The sequence below is a fragment of the Netta rufina genome (assembly GCF_964035555.1).
Source record: "Netta rufina genome assembly, chromosome: 1".
In the NCBI taxonomy this organism is placed as follows: domain Eukaryota; kingdom Metazoa; phylum Chordata; class Aves; order Anseriformes; family Anatidae; genus Netta; species Netta rufina.
The window spans coordinates 117681956-117706542 of record NC_140123.1 but is presented as its reverse complement, the minus strand read 5'-3'; the positions used below and the strand labels follow the sequence as shown (position 1 = coordinate 117706542).

Here is a 24587-nt window from a genome sequence, read left to right as displayed (position 1 = left end):
GGTAAAGTCTAGACCCAAGTCTAGGATTACTGTCTCCAACTGACAGCAAATTACGTTTGTTAAACTTTTAGTAGGCTGCTGAGCTCTGAATTACAATACCTAACTTTGGAGAACAAAGCATAAATGAAAGATGGTCTCCTTTAAATATTCATGTCTAAGAAGAAAGTAAGGCTTACAGTATTTGATTCAAATATAACAATTAGATTTCTGTATTAAAACTTTTAATCAGACCCAAAAACAGACTAGAACAAACAAAGATCTATTTTCATTTTAAATATACAATAATTTCACTTTTTTTGTTTTGTTTTGTTGTTTTTTTTTTACAATCACTTATACATAAATACCTCACAGTTATATTTTACACTAATTGTAAGAGCTAATTCTAATTCAAGATTGAATTCAACTAGTTTTGACCCAGTTAGATACTGTGCCTTATTCGTAAGTTATCAGTTATAGTGACATAGGAATTTTATTTCAGCCTAAACATTTTGAGTGAAGTTTCTAACAACACAAAGTCTAATGGGATCCCATGAGCAACATCTCCAAGGCAGGAACCTTAAGACCTTTTCTTTATACCTAGCATATCAAAACAACCAACAGAACTTTTAAGCTCAAAGCCAGTTCTAGTGCAACATAAACAGAAATAATGAACTTTTAAAAATTGAGAAGAAGGCAGAATAGAAAAGGAAAATAGGAGTCTTATTTAAAATTAATAGATTTTATCTAAAATTCTTGTCCTGTGCACCCTGTCTCGACAGGGGAAGTCCTTTCTTTCTGGTTCACTATTAAGCACAGGATCCTTTCACTGATTTTCAATATTATAACAAACACCACAGAGTCTTCACTGTATTTTGGGAAACTTTCTTTCCCTCTCCTTGGAGAGCTAGTTATGGTCTAAACTCTGTGCTCTCCTTAACATATGCCCCAGAGGAAAACCATCTCTTGCCACCTCTATAAGCTCCTGATAACCACTTCCTTCCCTCCACACAGCACAAGCTCCCCTCGCAGAGGGATCTCTGCAACGACCCATTTCTCCCCTTGCTGCCTGACCCAAAGAGCAGCACGGGGCAAGGCAAACCAATGGCTTTCCTCATTATTTAGCTGCACCTATTTAATGGAAGGTAACTGTGCTAGAGCAGCAACACAGTTCACTTCGTGTGAATGCACTGCACTCCCTCCATGAGCTCCACGTGTTGTGGCACCACCAGAACTCAGGGATGAGCCACAACAGCTCCAGCAGTGACCACCAGAGGTGAGGTGGGCCTGTTCCTGACGTGCACGGACAGAAGTGCTGCAACCAAGGCCAAAGCCAGCTACAAACAGGAGATAATATAACAGTAATCTGTTGATCCCTGAGCTCACATTACATGAGCTGATGGGCAGCAGTCATGTTCTCTCAGGTGAGGTGCAGTCAGCAGGGTTGCAACCAGCTCTCGGGTTGTCCTGACAGGAAAGTCCGCCTCGCTGAATCCCATACTCTCTTCTACCACTAGGGCCACTGAAGCGCTAAAGGTTCGTGACTGAAATCACTGACAGTTTGCTAGGAAACGTAGCACTTGGGTGCCAAGGAGCAGAAGGCTACAGAGAAGGAGTCCAAACCCAAACAATGACAGGAACAGAGGGCAGCAAGCAGGCACAGAAAGCACTGTCTGTCTCGGCAGAGCCACCGATGCACTACCATGCTTGGCACAGACTCCTGGTAAGAACGGCCTCTCTCCCCAGAGATGGTCAGCAAGCTACTCAGTCATCGGGTTGGCCCTCTAGGAAGTCAGGCAGACCTTGGGCCTGCCGACAGCTCAGCCCTCCAAAACGTTTCCAGAAGGTCTATGAGGCAGACCCGTGTGGTCACCAGGAATCCACGTGGAGACAAGAGGTCTGCACACAGCTCAAGGCTACTTGCTGCATGGACACTGATGGACTATTCCAGAGAGAGCCAGCCTCACACAGCACAGATGTAAGGGACTTCACAGCAATCAGCCTGGTGAACAGGGATAGCTCTTGGAAGCGCATTAGCAAAACAGGTTTCATTTGTGTTGATCCCACAGTACTTTAAACAAGTCCCAAAGAGAGCAGGCATTCCCATTCTGAGTAATATCATCTCCGTCTTGGCCACCACACAGATGAACATTCATTAAGCATGATGGAGTAGTCAAGGGAAGTCACAGGAACTTGCAAATGTATTTGATTTTGAGAAAATACCCTTGCCATATCATTGTTTTAGGACACCACCACCACCACCATCCCGTCTTCTCAGTGAAAGAGTAGAGTGATAAACTAGAGTCCCTCAAATTCCAGTGCAAAAAAAAACTTTAAAAGCATCTTACAAAAAGAGAAGAACACTTTCAGGCACAGAGCAAGGCAAGGTTGAATTTTCCTAACTCATACTCACTCGTGTCAGTTTTTGGCATGCATTATTGAAACTCTGCTCTTAAGTATTTGCATTTGTGGAGTGATTCTTTCACCTTCAGGCCATCACTAAATGGAAGATTCTGGGATCCATAGCTACCTCTGAAATACAATCTTTCCCTCCTAGCTTGCCAACAGAAATTCCACACTGTTCTGCAAGTATTTTCTTCAACAAAAGTCAATCGATGGCCAAAACCAGTATGACAAACAGCGCAGCACACGTCTGAACTAAACACACGTTAACTGCATCAGACCTCTTGCAGTTAGAGATCACTCCAGGGAAAGGATGCTTCGCCTGCAAGGGGAACGACTGTTAAAGGCAGCCCGATGAAATCAGCTACATTGTAATGGAACCAACCCCTGGTAACTCTTTTTAAAGAAGAAAATGGCTATAAAATGGCCTGAAGAATCCAGCTGGGAGCACCAATGGTTTGACTAGTTGGGAGGAAAGAAAAGAGGGGAAAAAAAAGAAAAAAAAGAAAAAAAAAAAAAAGAAAAAAAAAAAGCAGTCACGAATAGGCAACAGGAGCCAAGGGCAAATGAACACTGAAACTTTAGAAAAAATTAGCTATAAATGACCTAACTGAAATTCACATCTTTAAAATGCAAAAGCAGCTACTGAACATAGCATATAACAAATATCCAGCTGAATATTTTGTATGAGCTTTGGATCCACTGGTGATTATCTGGAGTATTTGCTTTTTCTCATCTCTTTAATTATTCATGGAGCAACAGAGGAAGTGAAGGGAGAATTCAGAGGCACTGCTACCAACCACCTCTTGAGCTTACCAGCTAGCTCTACCTAATGGCTCATATGTTGCTACAAGACAGAGTACACCAATTTTCTATTTCCACTTCCATAGCAAAAGTTCAGTCAAAGCCCTTTTGACTATTTGACTTCTCAGTTCTAACATCCTGCTAAGAGATCATAGTTGGAAAGCAGTCTGAAAAGGCAAAACACACAATTCCTAGAATTACTACAAATATGCTTATATAATTCCATTGCTATTTAGTAACTGTAAAGAAGTAATGAGATAAATACAGAACTGCTTCACTGGGCACGTTGCATTAGAACAACACTTGTTTAGTAATTCAGTGATGGTTACAGTGGTATTTGCAACCTATAAAAGCAAATAAAACCATCTGAGAGCTTGCTTCCCAAAAGCACAAACGAAACAATTTTGTTTCGGTTACACAGAAGGCTTTAGCCTTCGAAAATCAGTGTCCAGTGCCCCGCCACATCCTTGCAATACTGTTGGTAACAACAGGCAGGCAGTTAGCACAAAGCTGGCTCATTTGATTTTCATCTGTTTCAAGGAACGTGAGAGAAATGGGGTGATGAGGTGACTGGAATTTGAATTAACTGGCTCTTTTCTATTTCTGCCCAAAACCAAAATTATAGCTTGGCCCTGTAAAAGAAACCATCTTCAGCTGAAGTGCATTCTATTTCTCTCGCCTGCTTAAGCAGACAGATCAACAGCTGGCTGATAATTCATTAATTGGTAACTGACACTTTCAGACCTAAGCCTAAGTGCAGATATAGCAATGAACTTCAAGAATGAAACAAAAAACGAAATGTATTAACCTTTTGTTTTGTTTGTTTGTTTTGAAATACATTTATCTTGGCAACTTACGTTTTGAGCTATCTGTTCACCTGCTGGACTAGCAAAAACATTGCTGGGAGAAGATGCTCTGCTCCCACTTACTTTAGGATTCTCGTGGTGTGCTTCAAGTGTATGTGGCCACTTGCGAACATACACAATCCTGGTTTTCATTTTAATCCAATGAGCAAAAAGCCATGAACTCTGCCCTACAAAAGGGTGAATACAGCTGTACTTCATTACAGCTAATTTGGCTTCGTCATCAGAATTCCTTTTGCCTTACATTGAAACTGTTTAGTTTTCACCATTTCAAAGATTTTAGAGGGCATGAATGAAAGACCCAGCGCTGCCTCCGAGAGCACTAGACAAATGAAGCATACCTTAAGAAAATACATTAGCACCATCTATTTGTGACCACCACCTCACTTACAACTTCTAAATTGCTCACAGCAGTGCTTTCGTTTTCCAAATCTGGTGCCATAAGTACCACCAGCCAAGATTTAATCTAATTTAATAATCTAACACTGCAAGTTTTGCTATTTTATATTTTTGTTTTCACTTTGGCTCCCAAACAAGGAGAAATATTGGTTGTTTGGCTCAAACCCAAATATAGCTTCAAATGGGAAACATTTAAAAATAGTTCTGTTTCTATGCAGTAGAATAAACAAGAAACACTCCTAGGCCACAACCACAAACCAGGGAATAATTTCGGGTGGAAGGGATTTCTGCTCCCCTTGCTCAATGCAAACCCCATCAGATTGGGCTGCTCAGGGCCACGTCCAGCTGAGGCTTGAATACCTCTAAAGACACGGTTTCCATAATATCTCTAGGCAACCTGTTCCAGTATGTATCTTCCTTGGGGTTTAAAAAAAATATTCCCAATATCTAACTGGAATTTCCCATGTTCTTGCTTGTGCCCATTGCCTCTTCTCATATTGCTGCGCACTTCTGTGGAAAGTCTCTCTTGGTCTTCTTCGTATCCTCCAGTCAGGTAGCTGTGATCATCCATCTTAGATTGTCTTTCTCCTCACAGGTTACATAAAATACCAGTGCTCCTAGTGGCAGAACCCACATGAACAAATCCTCTGAGTGACGAAAATAGGTGCCATACAGACCGCACCCTTAAAAGGGGTAAGAAAGCACATCTTATCACAAGTGGGTAAGCTGAAAGCATTATACATGGTTTTGCTGTTTGCAACTGAAATTCCCCAATGAAATGAGCTTTTCAAAAAGGTTATTATGCGAACACTACATATACAAGCCAAGCATTACTTCAGAAAAAGAGGCTGTCAAAATACAGCACTTCTACTTTTCCAAGCGCATATCTCTGTAAAAGTAGCCTACCTTCTAAGCTTCCACCCTACGCTCACAGGGTCTTTCTGCTCAGACAGTTTACAAAACAGAACAAAAGCAATGCTGTCCTTAGCTACGGACCTACAGTTGTTACATGCAGATCTACTGGAACATCTGTAGGGATGAGTAATCAAAAAAGTTCCAGCAGTCCAATTCCCATCCAAGTCCTAACACTCCCAGCCTCAGTTTCTCCCTCCCCCAGCCTGCTGGTTCTGTTCATTTCAGTGCCATTCAGCTGGTTCGAGGCAGCAACTGAGGAGCAGAAACCATCATTCCATTTGGAAACGCCACTTTTTCACTTTCAGTGACACAGTTTGATACAGAAATGATAGGTATTTCTTCTTTTGACTATGACACTTGAAAGATCAGACAAAGAAAGCTTGTTATTTTAAGCCTTTCTATTAATGGTTATTTTATTGATAACTAGAAACTAGTCATCAATGGCACATTGTTAAGTTGTGAAGGTACAAACTCCCACTGATAATTAGGAAGTAGATGCGATAGCATCTGTCATATAAGCACAACTTGTCCTATAACTTGCAATAATTTAAAAGGGGGAAAAAAAAAAAAAAAAAAAAAAGAGTTCACCCAAGAAGGATGCAGGCGATAAAACTTCCATTTAACTCATGATGTCTGGTAAACAGGGGTAGCTGCGTTTCTCCAAAGGAGATCTTAATGTGGAAGAGGAAGCCACCTTATGTCAGCCAACAGCAAATAAAGAATTTTAATTTTCTCTGGGAAGTGAGCTAGAAGAGGCTGTAGCAAGATAACTTCAAAGTAAAAAGTGCTTATTCTAATGTAATACTCCATACTGCATTTTGTAGCTCCTCTTGATGCTGAGAGAAGTCTTTTCGGCCACTACAATCACAATACAAAAGCTTGGTCCTTCTGCTTTTTTTCAGAAATTGCATTTAACAGCCTGGAGTTGTCAGGTGGATGTTCTGTCATCAGTTGTCTTGAGATATGAGAATAATCTGTTGAAATGTTCACTTCACTCCTTGCCTAACTCCTAATAAAGATGCTTTTAGGAAGTTTTAAATATGTTTCTTCCTGTCTATGCCTGTAAAAATACTTTTTATTTGAAAGATAGCAAATTTTTAGGCAGATCAATGTTCTGAACAGCCTGCGCACAGCAAATAATACAGCATAAAATGTAATTTCCCCCCTAAATTACTTCCTGACACAGGGCAATTTTGGCATCATGGAAACATGCCACAAAAGGAGTATAAGTACATTAAATATCTAGTAGAGAAAAAAACTTGATTTTTTTCCCCTGTATAGGATGTTCCTCAAAAATGTAACACGGTAATTTATAATTACACTCTAGATGTGTCCAGACTTAAGTTATGAAAGTGATTAAAAGCAACAGAATTGTCACGCAATGTGGACTGACTTTCAGAGAGGGACGCTGAGATGTGGAGTAATACTTCCTATTCCAGAATACTTCTGGTCACCGAGGGCAGTAATTCAGTCAGTGCCAAAGACTTCCAAAGGACGAGATGCACTGTGAGGGCCCAGGGTCAGCCCTATCCCTTTCAGTGCCTTTTCTCACAACAGTCTTTCATCATTACTGCAACTTTTTCCTTCGGTTAGAACATATATTTCGTTATCCTAATGCTAATCTGAATCACACTGTTTTTAACAGATACAAACATAAGAGACACTTCTCCGAGAAGCAGAAGGAAGTTTGGCAAATTTGTCCTCTTGAAGTGTACTCCTTCCACCCTGTCTTGTGACAGCACTTATATCACATAGCTATACACTTCTTAAAAGCTTTGCCAGTTCCTCTCCAGTGATGACTAGAGTTCAAAGCTGAATTAATTCACTGTAGCTCACTAATACTATAAGATCAGTGAAGACAAAGCAGACATAAAGGTACAGTTGTCAGCAATTTCAAGGTCTATCAATCTAAATATACATTTTTACAAATGCCATTTTTCTCATCTCTTTTTGGACCACTCAAGCACTTTGTTGAAGTTCCTTTTCATTATATTGTTTACAAGGCTCCTTACACATTATAGTTTAAAATTATTTTTATTCAACTACATCTAGTAACTATCCTTATTTTTGAGGTACAAAGCTCAGAAGAGTCTGGATTTAAATGTGGGATGCTGCTCCAGTGATGCAAACCCCATTTCTAGCTTTCACTCTGTAGCCCATTCATTTCCCAAGATCTGTTAAAAACATATGGCAAACAAAATTGAAAACAAACAAGAAAACTGTTGTTTGAGAATAACCAAGCCTGCTACTCTGGTGGAAACAGGAATAGGAGTTAAACTTGTGAAAAATTCCTTGGACAGAGGCCTGACAACCTGTCTCTGACTTGTCATGATACTGCCTAATTTTTCTTTTCATTCTTAGGAAATTCCACTCATTTAATTTCTCAATCTGTAAACTTGTGTCTAAAGGTAAACAAACATGCATGTGCTAAACATTTAGCTTCAATAAAATTCAACATTGGATGATTCAACATTTCTAAAGGTTAAGTACGGAACAAAACCTATCATTTTCAGCAGACAATGCCCCCTGAAAGTCCTTCAAGTTGAACTATTTTCAACAGGCATTACTTTTTGAAACAACTGCATACAAACCGCAAAACTTAAAAGGGCATTATTTGTCCACAAAAAAACACCACCAAGAACTCCTTCTTAATGAAACAATGTCAAACCCTTATTTCAATTTGGATTATGGATCACTTATTTGTGCTGAGAGAGCTTGATTTGGACCTGATAAAATTATCATCTCCAAAGCACTGTTCCCCTGGCTTTACTCTCAGAACTAGATGTTTATTGTTGTTTTTTTTCCAGACTGGCCTGGCATGTCTGTTTCTGGGCTGATGCAACTCCACCTAGACAGAGCTGACGAGACAGTGCCTGCATCTTGCCCAAAAGAGCTGGTCCCTCCAATCCTGGCTCCCTCCTGTCCATGGAAATACGTCCAAGGCACCTCCACCCAGGCTGGGCCACGAAGAAAACTCCATCTTGGCCAAAGAACCTGACAGAATCAGCATAAAGATATTCAACAGAGGAATGCAGAAGACTGCTGGGAGGAAGAAAAGCCTCCCAAGTGTTCTACGTCTAACTCCTTTTTAAGCCTTCAAGAGCACCAGCTAATGCAAATACCAAAAGATAGATGCAGTCTTCAGACATGGCTGCATATGAGGTAGTCATATTTTAGAGCCGGTTAGCTGAATAAAAACATGGACTTGGTCTAACAGCTCCTCCGGAGAGATTGCTCAACAAGACATTAAGAGTTTACAGAGTGAGGAACTCGGATGCTGTTGGTCTCACTCTGCCCACAAATCAGAAGCAGACTGAAGTCCACAGTCATTTATGCTGTTAACCTTAATGCAACACGTTTCTTAAGAACCTGTTCATCAGCGGGCAGTGCTTGGCATTGCCGCTGGCATTACTTATTCAGTGGCAGGCAACGTTTACCATTACCAATCCCTTAACACTTGTCAATGCATTTTTGAAGAATCAAAATCAAAAGAGTTAATGAAAACAGTATTTGGACTGTAACTGCACTTGCTTCTGAGAGAAGAGTGAAGATAGATGATACTTTGCAACCCATGCTGTTATCGTGCATTACTGAACGTGCTGATAACCTGCTTCATGGATTGATGTGTACTCAGATTGCAGGTTCCCACGTTGCGGCAGTCATTTTGAAGTCTGTTCCTTATGTGTGATCACTCTGTATTACATCAGAATACATATTTTTATTTTATTTTATTTTTTTTCAGTACGTACCTTTTGGGTTGATTTGCTGTGTGTCTACTCATTTGGGGATCTCTTAAAACACTTGGGGAGCTCAGGAGTCAGATTTTAAAAAGGACTATGAAACAACTGATGGTTAGAAATTATCCTTTCCTCTGTGTTAGAATAAAGCAACTTGGATTTAACAAGGAAAAAAGAAGTCTTAAATGAATATTTGCATGTTTTCCGTATTTGTAGAAAAAAATAGGTAGTCCTATACCAAAATTCTCTTTCTATGTTAAATATTATCTTACTTGGCACACTCCAAACAGTTTAAACAGCAAGTCTTTGGCTCACTTTTCTGTCACACCGGCTTAAAAGATAGTTTCAAAGCTTTTTCTCATAGATTCATTTTACCTCCTCTCATTCATCAGATAGTTATTTTTCTAAAGGGAAAACTAGTGTTTAGGCAGCTAGCAGTGTTTGCAAAATACACAAAGAGGGAATTTGACATCAGCATGTATTGACAACTCTCAGGACATAAGCTCACCTATGAGTATCAGAATCACCAACAAATCTAGGTGTGTTTCAAGACTGTTGCCTTTTCCATCTGAAGACTTGATACCCAGTCCTTTTATGCACTCGTCCTCACTTCTAAACCAATCTCTTATCACTGATTAGCCAGTGCAAATGAACCATTTCTTTTGCACAGGGCACTCTAATCCGAATCAACATGACAAGATCTAGAGAAAAAAAGCAAATTCAATGACTAGAAGTCTAGAGTATGTGACCCAGGAAAAAAAAAAAAAAAAAGCCTGAGCAAATATGAGTTGTCTCACTTAGAGGAAAAGAATGTTGACAGAATGATGATGCATACATACAAGCATGTAAAGAAACAAACAAAAAGCCAGGGGAAAGCAGTATGAAAAGTTTCTGGTCCGTACCTGTAAAAAACAGAAGTAATTGGCATAAACCATAGCAAGGAAGAAAGTTGAGAAACAAACACTGTGAAGCTCTACAACAATCTCAGGAATAAGCACGGGGGGACAAAGAGATTTCATGAAGGCCTTTTCAGACACGTTTCTTTGTATGAACTAGTAATTTTCCACTTAAAGGCTATGCTTTTTTCTCCTGTACCCCTAAGTATATATCATAAACCCTCAAGAAGTGCTGCCCTCCCCAGTGCTATGCTTGAATTTCAATATCTTACTTCCTCTCTCTCACATGTGGATATTGAAAATCCAATAAAACACAAATAAATTATGTGAATAAATAGACAAGCATAAGAGAAGAACTGCCAGGAAGAGAAAAATATTACACTGCAATTGCTTGAGGAATGGCAAAAAAGAGCATCCAAGAAGAAATGAACTGTTCAGCCTAACCTCAATTGCCAGGAGGATATGGAACAAATGGTCACACCTCAGCACACAAAGAACACGAGGAGATTCAAAACAGCCAGCTCAAATTTACCATGCCCAGACTGTCTGACCAATCCTGCTGCCTCCTGTTATGCTATTACTGGCTTTGTGTACCAGGGGAAAGTAGGGGATGTCATTTACTTTGACTTGGCAAAGCTTTTGACACAATCTCGACGAGAATCCTTCCAGCCAAAGGGGAGAAATGAAGACTAGACGGGCAGAGGATAAGGTACATGGAAAACTGGGCTCAAAGAATAGCAGCCAGTGGTTAAAAGTCAAAAGTCCCCCCGTCAACAGCCTTTCTGGTTCTCAAGCGATATCCACAGCAGTTCCTAAATTCATTCCAGTGGAGGAGAATGTTTTGCGATTTGTGTACACTTGGCAAAGAACTTGGCGAATAAAAGATGAGTTGCACATAACCATCTGTTTCCAAATTGACTTCCCTTAAGGGAGATAAATTAGTTTGAGACACCCATTCAGAAACTGGTGCCCATCAAGCTACATTCCTCAATCAGCTTTAGAGGACAGCAGTGCAACTGGTCAGACACTGCTGCATGCCTGATGCGTCTGTGAGCTCCAACATTTTGTTCCCTGCCCAGGTTTGATATTTCAGTAAACGTACCTTTGCCCACCTCTCAAAAAACACAGTCCAGTCTCTAGTCTTCGTCATAGGTTCATAAGAGAATGAATAAAAATGATCCAAAATAAGATTTATTTGAACAGAAGCAAATACCTCATTAGAAAGTAATGTAATAACCTATTTGTAGTAGAAACATCTAGAAACAGAGAAGTGCAATCTACCTGTCACATTGAAATTGCATATCTAGGGACTAGATCCATGGCAGCCGGAGACATTTAACAATTCTTGAATGTATGCAATCTTATCAAAATACGCATCGGACTTTACTACTGTCCAATGGGACTTCATTCCAAGTTATAAATCCCTCATTATGCTGTGTATAGCTGAAATAAACCTCTCTAAAATAATATGTAGCAAATGATGAAAATGGAAAAGGTATCCTACGTTCTCTGAAGTCATGATGGCTTTTTACTTCCAATATTGCAGCCATCACATGATCGAAGTATCTGAATTCTCTGCTCAAAATCTTCTCCAGCATCCAAGATACACAGGACTTCAAATAGTACAAGTATTAACAGCTTTGGATATGCACTTGGCAATGACATTTGCACTACTCTGTGTTTTAACTTTGGAGCAAGTTCCCTACTTTTCAGAGGCAGGCAGCTGATAAAGCAATTAAATATACGAAGCACACATCAAAATTTCCGGTGTTGCTGTACGTCACATGCTAAACTCAGAAAGAAGACTCAAACTTTATCAGTTACCAAAACCAGTAACCAAATATGAAATGCTATTATACTGTAAGAGCTGTAATTTGGTCTTGTCCATGCTTTCCAGTCTATCAGCAAAGCTTTTACCTGTTTATTCCCTTTCAACTTAGAAAGTTATAGACACAAACAAACAACCAATAAAATAAAATAAATTTGCTCAGTATTTCCAGCAGAGCAGTCATAATGAAGTGGTTTCACGTCTGCTCTTGGTCTCCAAACTGAACATTCTCACACATGTCATAGACACTAGCTGGATACAGCTGAGTCCTATAAGGACCGATTCCAACTGCATACAGTTTTTTCCAGCTGGAAAATGTATCTCATCTTGCACCACTGGATGAGATGAATCTTAGGACCGATGACCTGGCTTCTTACTTAAAAATCAGGCAACATATTAAGAAAAATCACAGGTGATCCCTTTTGACATATATTGACACGCAGTCTGAGTTTGCAGATATCACAGGAAAGCTTTTAAAGAATTCAAGTAAAAGCCAACAGAAAGAAGAAACAGATTTCCACTAAGTCCTTGTGTCTGGAGATAGAAATATCTAAATTGAGAGAAATATTTAACTATCTTAGGAAGCGATATCAAATTCCAAAACTTGGCAGAAATACCTTATTTAGCACCGTGAACACCTTGTGAAGCAAAGGCATTGTTAACTAGGCTTAAGAAAACCAAAATATGAAGTAATGTTAAATGGTTCTACATCCATGGATTAGAGGCAAAAATGGAAACAAATACATTTATAATAAGTTTATGACCAAAAAAAATAAAACCAAACCCAACTATGTGCATGACTAAGGGTGAAATACAATGACCAATCCAAAACACTATTTTTTTTCCTTATTTTTGCTACTAAGAAACTGTTTCACCTATGCTCTCACCAATTTTCCTTCCTACAGAGGATATGTTAGACAATATGGAATTGACCTTCTTTGACTGTATTTCCAAATCCTAAACCTCTTATATCACCAGCTCCTTTGTCACCACACTGCCTTTTATGTAAGAGAGCAATGAAAGCAGTGAGGAATACTCCCTACTACTAACCCATCTTTATATGTCCATATTTACTTATTTTTTCACTTTTTTTTTTTTTTAATTAATTCTCCATCTGATGTTTTATTGAAAGAATGAAAAATGGCATTGAAGAAAACACTAAGAGCTGCACAAAAAGAAGGTTTATGCTAATTTTGGGGCAGGATAAGGGCATGCATGCATATGCCCAGATCCATCAGCTAGGCAATTAGTGCATGACTGACTGTGCATTTTTGCTTGTACTTCACTCAGGAATGTATCCAATTGTTTGTGGCAAATTTATGGTATGTAGGAATTTATGTTTCTTTCATCACTGGTCTTGTAACCCAGTGTGCAGTAGATTACATTAATTCCTGAGGAATGTTCTCTGATTTAAGAGTATATGAAGTACATACATATTGCTTCATGACTTCACAGCACGTGAGTTTAAAGTATGAGATTATCTTTCCCAGGCCACTTCTGTTTGACAGCTCACAATTTTTTTAAACACTACAAACGCAAATTCAAAAAATACAAAGAATAATTAAAAATGACAACAACAAACACAGAAAAGCCAGATCAAAGGGAAAAAAAACAGAAAAAAAAAAAAAAAAAAAAAAAAAAAAAAAAACATTCACAGTGCCTGAGATTTCTACACTGAAGTAGGGTACAACTAACAGGTCTATCTACTTCCTTTGAAGTAGGTTGCTTGAGAATCTATAATTCTTCCACAGCCGTAATACTATGAGTGACATTATATCCCCTTCAACTATAGTAGTAGCATTTGACATTCCTTGCAAATTTCTGGAAAGGGAGCACAATAAACATCCAATACGTTATTTAGAAACTTTGCTTTCTAAGAACTCATGATTGTACATTAACAATATCCTAATGCTTTTACCAACTATTTGACCATGCAACTAGAACTAGGGAGTAAAGGAGGATTGGGAAAAGCCTAGAAGATTAAAACAAATAATTTTTAATGCCATATATTTACCAAAAGTGAACAATTGTGTGGGGATGTGTACGTACACGTGCATGTGCATGCACACCGCTGTGTGTGTGATAGTTTGCGTGAAATTACCCTCACAACTTCACATCTTGCTTACTTGTGTGCAGGTGTGGTGTAAGTAAGAATCTTCCACTGGAGACAAAAAAAACACAAAACCTGTCCAAAATTTAAAACAAGTTATTGAGTGTGAAAAAGTTTGCATAACTGACATTTCAATCCTAAAAAAAAAAAATAATAATCTTATTTATGAAGCTGTATTGTTACTACCACTACCAAATGAGTCACAGTAAATTCATCACCTACTACACCTACTAAGGAGAACTGAGTAACTGGTGTAAGCAGGAAGACATTTTTAATAGAGTTGCCAGATTTTACTTTCTCCAGAATTCAAAGAACAAGCAGGAAGAAATGCTGAAGAGAAGCGAAATTTGTGTTTGTAACTTTGTTGAAGCTAACAATACAGAATGCTACCAGTGAGGAGCTATTTCATGGCCAAGTTCACAACAGCAAGTGCCTGTTAATAAGCTTTATGACCAAGGAAGGAGACCTACTGATTCCAGCAGAACGTGCGATATCCTCCTATTTACCGAAGACAGCCTAAAGGAATTGCTGGTTCCCAAACCTGCATGAAGCCATTTCTCTAACCCCACAACATGCACAAGCATACACTGTGCTATAAATAAAGAACTGTGCAGTGCCACTTAATCCACCCACCTCAGTGTTCGTGTGAGCCAGCAGTAATGGAACCCGGCCAAAACATCCAGGTCAGACAATATGGTTTTCTTCCTATCAGTGGCATCCCACAGCTCAAATTCCTACTGTCTTTCAGACCATTGCACCCAATCCTTTATTTTCAGCATATGCTTGTGCATGTTGTGCAGACACAGTGAGATTGAAAAAGAGAACTGATAAGTGATAAGGCCTGAAGTCTTGCATTTTTTTGGCTGCATTTTTCTTGCTCATGTATAGGCTTGAACTGTGGTAATGAGGGAATCGTTTCAAAGTCAGAAAACAACCTCCTGGGACATTTCAGTTTTACGTATTTGTGTTTTTGAACCAAGCACAACTTTGTGTGTTCTAAAATGTTTCCAGACTTTTACATCATAGAAAGAAAAATTAATGTGAATAATAAATAAAAAGCAGAGGCAAGGAGCTGACAAAAGGAAAAAAGATTTTCCCTATGTAAGTTCAAAACTGATGTTATCCCACACACGCTGCCAGTCCTCTAAAATTGGCTGGGTTTCCAAAGTATTAATTATGTAAACTCATATCAAGCACTCTGCAGCCATTTATAGATTCATAAACCAATGTCACAACTGCTGCTGATAGGAAAAAAAACTATCACAAACTCTTACTGCTTTACTGAGTTATGCTTTTCCTAAGCAGATCTGAAGAATAATGCAAAACCTTTCTGCAAAACAAAAATGCAGAAATAACTCTACAATTTCCTTCCCACTTTGAGAATCCATTTTGCCATTGACTCCCCAGCTTGAATGATAGCACTGAATTACAATCCCTTATTAGGTAGGGTCAGGAAAATTATAGTGTTAGCACAACACAAATAAATAAATAAATCCCACCTGTACATGTAGATATTTCTTTATGTTGGGTTTCATTCAAGTAGATTTCGTCATGTGGTACCCTGCTGCCTTGACACATTTGTTCAAGGTCAAGAAAAAACAATTGATTCACTTGCCCCATTTATTTTTCTTCCAGAAAATGATCTGGATAACATTCAATCATTACAGTGAAGGATTTCAGCAGCAACTCTGAAGCAATTTACAAAACAGAGGTTAAATTTTCTCTGCCAAGCTCTGTGCAGCAGCCCCCTGCAGCCAATGCTCCCCTCTGGGTTGGCAGACTAGCTCGCTCCAATAAAAATGCATGCCTTACCTCCCTGCCTTTAGCATAGCTAGCATCTGCAATAGCTACTGCCCAAGTATTATCCATGTTTTATTCATTATTCTAAGCAAGTTTTGATTACATGCCTTTGGTTAGGCAATGAGTGCAAAAACCTTTACTTCTGGTGGCCAAAATGCAATTACTACTTCATCAATGGCTGAAATTCACTTGATGGTTCAAAACTTGGCCTGCTTTTTCTTCACCTTGACACATCTCATGCTGGCTTGCTTGAGTGGGGAGGCCAAGGGTTGATTTGGCCAAGCTGTGAAGACAAACAATCAGTACCTTTTGAGGGAGAGCAGTGCCAGGCAAGTTGGCCCCATCCCTTCCTACACAAAGGTGTGATTCATGCCAGTAGTCATTTTTAAGAACATGATCCTCAAAGCAAAGTAAGACAAATAACAATTTCATAAAGCAATGTCACATAACGTACATGTGGGCCTATATTGCAGAAAACCTAGGTTCAAACCAAGAGCATTTGAACGAAGGCCTTTCACTACAGACTGGACTCTTTTCCTAATGGCAACCCACTTCAGGCTGCTGCCTTTCCACAACATCCGTACCTGTCCCTCTGCACATGCATCTTAACGTGACACAGCTGCTCAGCCCATGCCAGCGAGCAAGTCCCCGGCCACCTCCTGCAGAAGGCAGCTGCTGAGAGCATTCCGCACCCACAGACGTGTTCAGCTCACCACCAGTCAAGTCTGCACTTGAATTTCCCCAAGGAAAAGAAATCCACTAGGAGCTGCATGAACAGTTCCGACTTCAGCAGGTTACTGCTAGCTGTTTTCTGCCCCTGGAGCAGCCAGCCTTCTGTTTGCACATGCAATGTGCAGCAAACACCTGGGAAGCCCAGACCCTCCAGAGAAGCAGCAGACCCACTGACCATTCACAGCACCACCGGGCATGCAGCCTGACAAACACCCCTGCTGCCTCCACAGACAGGAGCTCTGGCCAAACAGCAGCAGTAGGATTTCACTTACAGCCCTCCCTCAAGTGAGTTAGGTAGCTTGACTTGCTGGAATGGCTAGATGATACCGATTAGTATGTAAAAAATACACTGAAAATTAATATTTAGAAAGAGATACTTGGGAATGTGAAAATACAAGTGAAGAGGTGGAGGATTAGACAGATTACCCAGCCCTGAGATCATTTTAGAGACATTCACATGTTCTGGAATTTAATCCTGGCAGAATCCACCCGCATGCATCACTGTCACACCACTGCTTGCTCCAGCATAGAAATGGAAATCTGGAATTACAGATTATCTTTGAACTTGGACGCCTGCCACTCAGTACAAGGTTTTGATATATTGTCATGCGATCCTGGGACACAACTGGTCTGTCTGATAAGGTAACTGATTAAATGGTCTGCTAAAATGCCAGGATTCTTATGGGTTGTTTTCATTTTCAGCAAAGGAGGAGCCAAATTTGCCATGATATATTTACTGACTGAAATCCCTAACCACTCAGTTATACCACATAAAGAATCCCTTTGGGACTTCTCATAGGACTTCACTGTCACGATGAGCCATTCAATGTAAGAGAAGTATTTCACACAAACCTGCTCACATGAGCACGTTCATCACTAGAAAGCGAATCTGGCTAGATCATTCCCCCTCAGGGTATGAAATTGATTCCACTGGTCTCTATAGATAGAGCAGCAGGGACTCTGGAGCCTCAGCTCAGCAGTTTGTGACTCGAAGAAAGCAAAAGAGCTCAGTGCAATTTAAGCTTGCTTAGCAGGGCAGACTAGAGCTCTTAATAGAATACTACCACTCATTTTAAAAGCACCTAAAGATCACAATATTTTGGATTTATCTTTACAGACATTAAAAAAAAAAATGTTCAATAGTTCTGGTTCTCGTTAATAAATATGTTTTTTAAAGGTTAAAGGACGGTGTATTTTGAAAAATAGTCCCCCAAAAGATGTTTTGTAAACTATGGACAAAGAAACACACAAACCACATGTCATTTCACTCCTTTTGAGATACGTTGATACAACAGCTTCATTATCTGCTCAAACAAGCAAATTTCAGGAGATGTTTTTCTGTGTTACAATCTCTGTTTTTCTAGCCTACAGCTACCAGAGGGGTGCTGTTAAGCTGGGGACCAGGGGACAAAAAAGCGTAATGATTAACTTGGCTGTTTCAGTATAGTGACTAGGATACATTTTAATAACTCAACATTGTTTTAACTGCTTGACACCAGTAAGTGAAAACACATGCCTCATTTAACCTCTGGTTAGGAAGAAGTATTACATAACGTAGCACAGCCAACAAATTTAGCAATGAATAAAATTTCCCCATTCCTTTCACAAATGTCAATGGTAAGTTCAGAAGGACACTGTAAATACAGTGTTCACTCTCAAGCGGATGTCAGTTTTAATTACCATAAAAGCAAACCTTAGAAAATATTGCAGATAACCACCAGCTAACATTCCTGTATACTTACCAAACAAAAAAGTTAGATAGAGTGAAACTATTATTTTTCCTCACTTATCCCCACAGCTGACAACTGCAGAAACAAGACAGTTTTGGATCTGGTTTTCCCTATAGCAGTCTGTAAGTCAGGCTTTTTCACAGTCCCACAAGGAACATCAAGTCTGTATTCTTTTTCTCCTGAGAAGGCAGCAACAAGGAGGAAGGTGAATTCAGGTTTCCTGAGTGTTTCCTGGAAAGCAGAACAGGACAGACCTGACTCCTGGAAAGTCCAACAAGGATGGCCTGAATTCCAGTCTACCTAGTGACTAATGCAAACAGTTGGCAAACCACAGAGGCCAGAAACATGGCAATAAAATAAATACAAAACAAAACAAAACAAAAAAAAATCACTCTTCTTTTTTGAAAATGTGTAAAGTTTGAAGTTTATAATAAGGAAATGGCCTCAAATTCTTTTCAGCTTTAACAACGGAAAACAGCACATGAAGATATACAAAACCTATCTGAAAGAGAGATTATTGTGAAAAAGTGCATTTCTGTGCACATCTATGTTGTAACTGGAAAGTCAACTGGCAAAATCAAAATGATGAAATGTTGTTTTACCAAACACTGAGAACTTGGTCCACAACTGTTGCCTTCAACAGCATCTGTATCAGGTCCAGCTGGGAAGATGCCAGTGAAACAGTTTACAAAGCAGTACAGTCTTGTGAATTATGTACTGTAACTTGTTCCTTTGTGATTCTGTGACTTTGCTTTTTCATCTTGCTCTCAGATTCAGGATGCTCTGCTTACTAATTCATCCTCTAAAGACAAGACTTTTTCTCTGTACTCAATTCCTGTCTAGAAAGACCATGCCTTCATCAAGGATGGAACATTTCTGTTCAATGGAATCATAAAGATTAGAGGAAGTATGACAAATTGTAACTCCTACACCTATGCACCACCACTGTTTCCTCCTATGAAGCATTTCCATCATTAAAATATTTCATGTATGACAGTGTTGAACTGAAGCTTTATACGTTGGATGGCATGGCATACTGGCATAATGGAAGACAGAACATCAAGTCAAAATGCCTGAGTCCCTCTTCTTTCCGACGAAACACAAAACTCTAGAAGCTGGACATAGCTGAAGGGACAGTGGCTCCAATACTTGATAAAAGAAGACCCCTTCACAGCAAAATGAAATAACCACTAAACTTCCCTTTGCAATTAAATTGACTTCACTTACATCTGTAAAATGTAAAAAATGGTGTTCACCTGTACACAGCCATTGTAATAGGACCAGATGTAAGTACAGGCTTTTCTTCTATATTAGCAAAACTATTACAATGAAGGATACGTAGAAACAGCATGAAGTTTCCGTAAGAAATTTAAACTGATACTTCCCTGGTTCTGACTAAGGTATGTAGTGTTCCCATACTATGTCTACAACACTGCCTTAACCTTTTTTTTGAAGTCAAAATAAGTAAAGAAAAAAATCATTGATAAGGAACATTTGAGAACAACTACACTTTCTCTGACACTCTAGTCACACACTTGTGGAGGGGAAAGCCAAAAATATATACACTGGTAAAGCGAGCCATGTGTGTTCCAGCCTCCTGAAGAGTGTATTTGCACACAATCTGCCCAGTAGATCCGGAAGTCACTGGTATCTGAATGGTGTACTGGCCCTGTTCCTTTGCAGCTGCATGAAGCAAGATGTTCCTTCCACCTTGTATCACTGCAAGGAAATCTCAGTCCATGAGACCAGAGATCAGGGTGTTTCAGCTCCTGGAGAGAAGACCTGAGCACAAGGATTCCAAAGTAATAAGGAGAAAAGGCTTACATTGAGAACCTGTTCACATGAACACGTTCATCACTAGAAAGCAAATTTGGCTAGATCATTCTCCCTCAAGTTATGAAACTGATTCCACTGGTCTCTATAGATAGAGCAGCAGGGAATCTGGAGCCTTAGCTCAGCAGTTTGTGACTTGAAGAGAGTAGAAGAGCTCAGTGTAATTTAAGCTTGCTTAGCAGGGCAGACTAGTCCTCTTAACAGAATACTATCACTCATTTTAAAAGCACTTAAAGGTCAAAATATATTATTTGTTTAGAAAAACATTCTGTGCTCCCTGTCAAACAGGAGAATGCTGTACTAAAAGACTGTTCTTTGAATGTTTCCAGACAGACAACGGGTAGGTACTAATATAGCTTTTTTCTTTTAGTGCAGTCCAATGTAAATAACAACCTGAGAGGCAGCTGCAAAGAATTGAATCAGACTGATGTTTCAACAATGCAATGGGAGAATCTTAAAAATATAGTTTAATTGACAGGAAATCAAGTTTTCCCCTGCAGCTTTATGCTTTTGGCAACTTCACTTCTGCAATGAGATTTTAGGACAGGAGAAAAAGCATCCCAGAGTTCATCTCCCACTGACTACAGTAGATCAGTAGCTTTGAACTTCACACTCACAATAAAGGTACAGCCATCACTCTCTGGTAGTGAGCAGAAAGTTGAGATAAATCATTTAAAAAGAGCAGTACTAGAGAAGATTTTTCCTTTAAAAAAGGCCACACACACAAGGTTTTTCTCTGTTCAGTATAATCCTCTGCTATGAAAACTGCTAGAATAGTTTACTTATAGATGGCTTTTTTGATAAAACTGTCTTGTGGTCTATTCAACTTGAACAACAACTGTGCAGCAATTGCTCACAAACTACATTAGCAGCATGCAGAAAATTCCACATTGACTTCAGAAGATGAGCTTAAAATAAATAAATAGGAAGACACTTTCAAAAGAACATCAGGAAAAAAAAAATCTATTAAAGAAGCTTCAGGGTGGGGGTGGGGGAGCAAAGAGGTGGAGCATGAAAATCACCTCTCCTCCCCAAAATATTTTTAGGTTCCCCACCTATGAAACTCATAGGAAGCCCTCAAAGTCCTGATTTCTTTATCCACATTGTCACAAGAAACTACATCACAGCTTCCTTTCTAAGCGTTACTGGTTGCAGCAGATTGCAGATGTGAAATCCATTACAAAGCACACTGGACTCAGGCAAGCACTTCTACAAAGCAAGAGCAATACGTGCAGTACAGAAACAGTTGTGAAAGTGCTGTTTTAATGCCAAGGTACTGCAAAGTGGTTTACAATCTAGATACAGAAATATTATTTTCATTTCATGCTAGGAGTGTTCTTCCTGCAGCAATAAAATACTCCTAAAATGCCAATGGCACGTTAACAAGGAAGATAAAAGATCCCTATCAATGCTAAAGAACTATTTCCAAACTCCAGGAGAAATGAATAGTTCAATATTCACACAGGTCTGGGGGGATTCTCTTCTTGTGGAAAGAACAGGTTAAAAAGTAATTGCTTTTAATAAACCATACTTTTCTCCCTCAAAATGCATGCAACCTGACCCATAAAAGACAATTCCTATTCAAATGCTAACGATGGATATAAATGGAAAGCATAGAAGTTATTTCAAGACAGAACTGAAATCATCTGCCAGCAACAGAGAGTGCTTTTTTAAGTCACATTTTCTTCAAGATCCTGCACCACAGACCTGCACAGCACTGTCCAAATCATGATAAAATCATTACATAGAGTTATGTTGTTTCACAGTACTTCTCACTGGAGTCACAAGACACAGTGGAAACATTTGTGATTCTTTAATTCAAGAGCTTTAAAGTTATTCTCTGGTACCTGGACCTTGCCCTGTTGGCTGATCTTCTTTTATCTTTTCGATCATCTTTATCTTGCCTATCATGTTGAAAGCAAATTTCCATGGCAAAAAACAAGCATGAAAAACAAACCAAGAAAAAACCCCACAACAGAAGAAAAACAAACAAAACCCCAGAAAGTTGTCATAGCTACTTGCCTCTTGGCAATTTCTGAGCATTTCCCAGGTTTACTGCAATATATCCACAGAAAAGGAGAAAGACCAATCTTGCCATCATGGTTAGAAACCCAAGCTCGCCCTGTGAATGGCTCTGACAGGTATCACACAAAAGTGCTGCAGCTGCATTTAAGGGAACTGTTCTCTCTGTGACAAGAGGCAGCAACACTTTGACACAAGCGTAGTTTACACAGTGGGAGGAGACAGGATGACATCATTCACTCCCACTGGAAAAGGAGAATTAGCATTAAAAAAATAAAAAGATTATCAGGCTCCCCCCACAATAAGCTTCTGGGTTTTGTTCCAACGTCCTTCCACCTCACAGGATAGCAGATTCATGTCTGATCACTTCAATTTCATGCAAGTAAAACCAGGCATATCAAAACCTCTATTAACTGCAAACTGATCCAAGAGGTATTTTCACTGTTTTATCCAAGAAAGCTGGACTTCACATACAAAATTAAAATTCCCAGCACTCAGAATACTGCTTGCTATGCTGAACTCAACAGTTCTGCAATCTCAAGATTTTAGATTTTGCTCAAGATTTATTTGGGCTAGATGTGGTTTCCTTTCACATAAAATAAGTCCTAGTTGCATTTAAAACAAGATTATAAATAGGCAAAATACGTATTTATGCAGTAAAAGATTTGTGTTTTCAAAACTAAATGCCATTTTTTCACATTTGGTTTTGTCAGGTTTAGAGTTTTAGATTTTCCTCTTTGTACATGTCTGGTGAACCAATGGGCACAATGCTCAATGAAAACAAAAAGGCAACATATCTCCTTCCAGGGGCTCCACCCTCTCACCAACTGCCTAATTGTAAATGAAAAAGAAATTCCATTAGTTAATTGCACTAAAATCTGCTTCACTCCACAATGAGCCAACTAAGCACAAAATGTGTCCTGCTCACAATTGAAAGGGTAGAAAGGAAAGGGTGGAGCAAAAGAAAAAGGTTACAATTGGATAAGGAAGAATTTAGTCTCTAAATATGGGAAAATATCCCTAAAGAGATGAAATCTATTAAGCTAAATGGCAATCTCCCTCTCTGGTCCCCTGTCATTTGCCCTCCCCACCAACGCCAGAAGAAAACCTTTTCCTGATTTATTAATTCCAATGTGGGAATACTGAGATGTAAGCAAACAGGCAGACCCCTACCAAAATCTCCAGACTCAATTAACTCGAGGATCTTTGGGAAGATTCGGACCCTGAAAGCGGGTTGTTCTATAGGAACACTAAGAACAGATAAACACAACAGCTACAATTTGGATGACGGAAAGATGTTGAAAAGGCCATGGAGATGGATCGGAATGTCCCAAAACACTGACCACACCTGATAGTCAAGGAGTTGCGAATGACAGAAAGCTGGATACACAAAACAAATATGCCATTTTTTTCCCTTTTTTTTTTTTTTTGGACGAAATACTATTTTGAAAAATACTCCATGAAACACATGCTGTTTTTCCCTCTTCAAAATTAAAAATAAGAAATGAATCATTTGATGGAGTAGTCTCTTAAGAGAAGTAATGGGAAAATTAATTCTTGGTCACACACTGCTGTCTTTGTATCACTCTAATGTGGATTCTAGTGGACCGCCTTATGGGCAACTCATTCTCCTTTTCCAGTTCACAGAACACCTTTCAACAAAGTATACAAAGGTCATTTCCTATTCAGGAAAGTCTCAGTGAAATATACCAGTTATTTGGCTACCTAACAAGTAGATTGTATTCCCTCTCACAGAAATAAATATAGTCCTACTCCTGCTTTCATAACCTCTCGCTTCTCTGTTGCCAGTTCCACCTTTCCTCTTCCTTCTATGCGTTATCCAAACAGTTCTTCTTTGTTTTGTGTGCCATACAGACATTTAAACTTCCCCTTAAAAGCCTGGCAGACTCCAGGTCCCTTTCCCTCTGACCAGTCCTGTAGATAACAGCTCTGGCCAGCCCAAACTTCAAAGCATACATTTCATCAGATGCAATTATAGGTTGATAAGCTGATGCAATGGTAAAATTAATGTCATTTAATTTTATCCTGAGAGTCCAAAATGAGTAATACAATTTCTCTTACACTTTCCCATTGTGCTCCCTGCATCTGCATCATCCATGGGATCAGGGGCTTTGTCCACTTCTTTCTTACAGGACTGACCTTTCCTAGGAAACCTCTGCTGCACAAAACAACTGGAAAAAAACATACCTACTCGTGCTTTCCTCTTAAATCTCTCTGCAGTTCACTGAACGCTGACTACCACAGTCAAAGAACAACCATAGGAAGTGAAGAAGTTCCTGGGACTTGAAGCACTACCCTGCACCACTGGATGCTTTCATAGTTCTGTTCAGGTATCCAATTTCTCCTCTTGTTGGAGGGCTGCTCCATAACCTCCATTTAAACAGAGGCAGCATCTGGTTTCAGTTCACAGAAATTAAAATTGTACTTCATGCTTCACATCAGAAATTATCTAACCCAGAAGTTCCTCAGGTTTGTCTCATCCATGTAAACCTGGAATTGTATTACCCATTGTTTGACT

General features: G+C 39.3%; 1 protein-coding gene across 1 annotated transcript in view; it reads right to left on the bottom strand.

Moving 5' to 3' along the window:
- ABI3BP (ABI family member 3 binding protein) overlaps positions 1–22127 on the bottom strand; it is a gene marked incomplete at its 5' end in the record, with an annotated part of 147110 nt that extends 124983 nt beyond the window's left edge. Inside the window, one exon of the mRNA XM_084294807.1 lies at positions 22049–22127. Coding sequence (XP_084150933.1) covers positions 22049–22127 — 79 coding nt within the window. The remainder of the gene's footprint in view (positions 1–22048) is intronic.
- Between the last annotated feature and the right edge of the window lie 2460 nt (positions 22128–24587).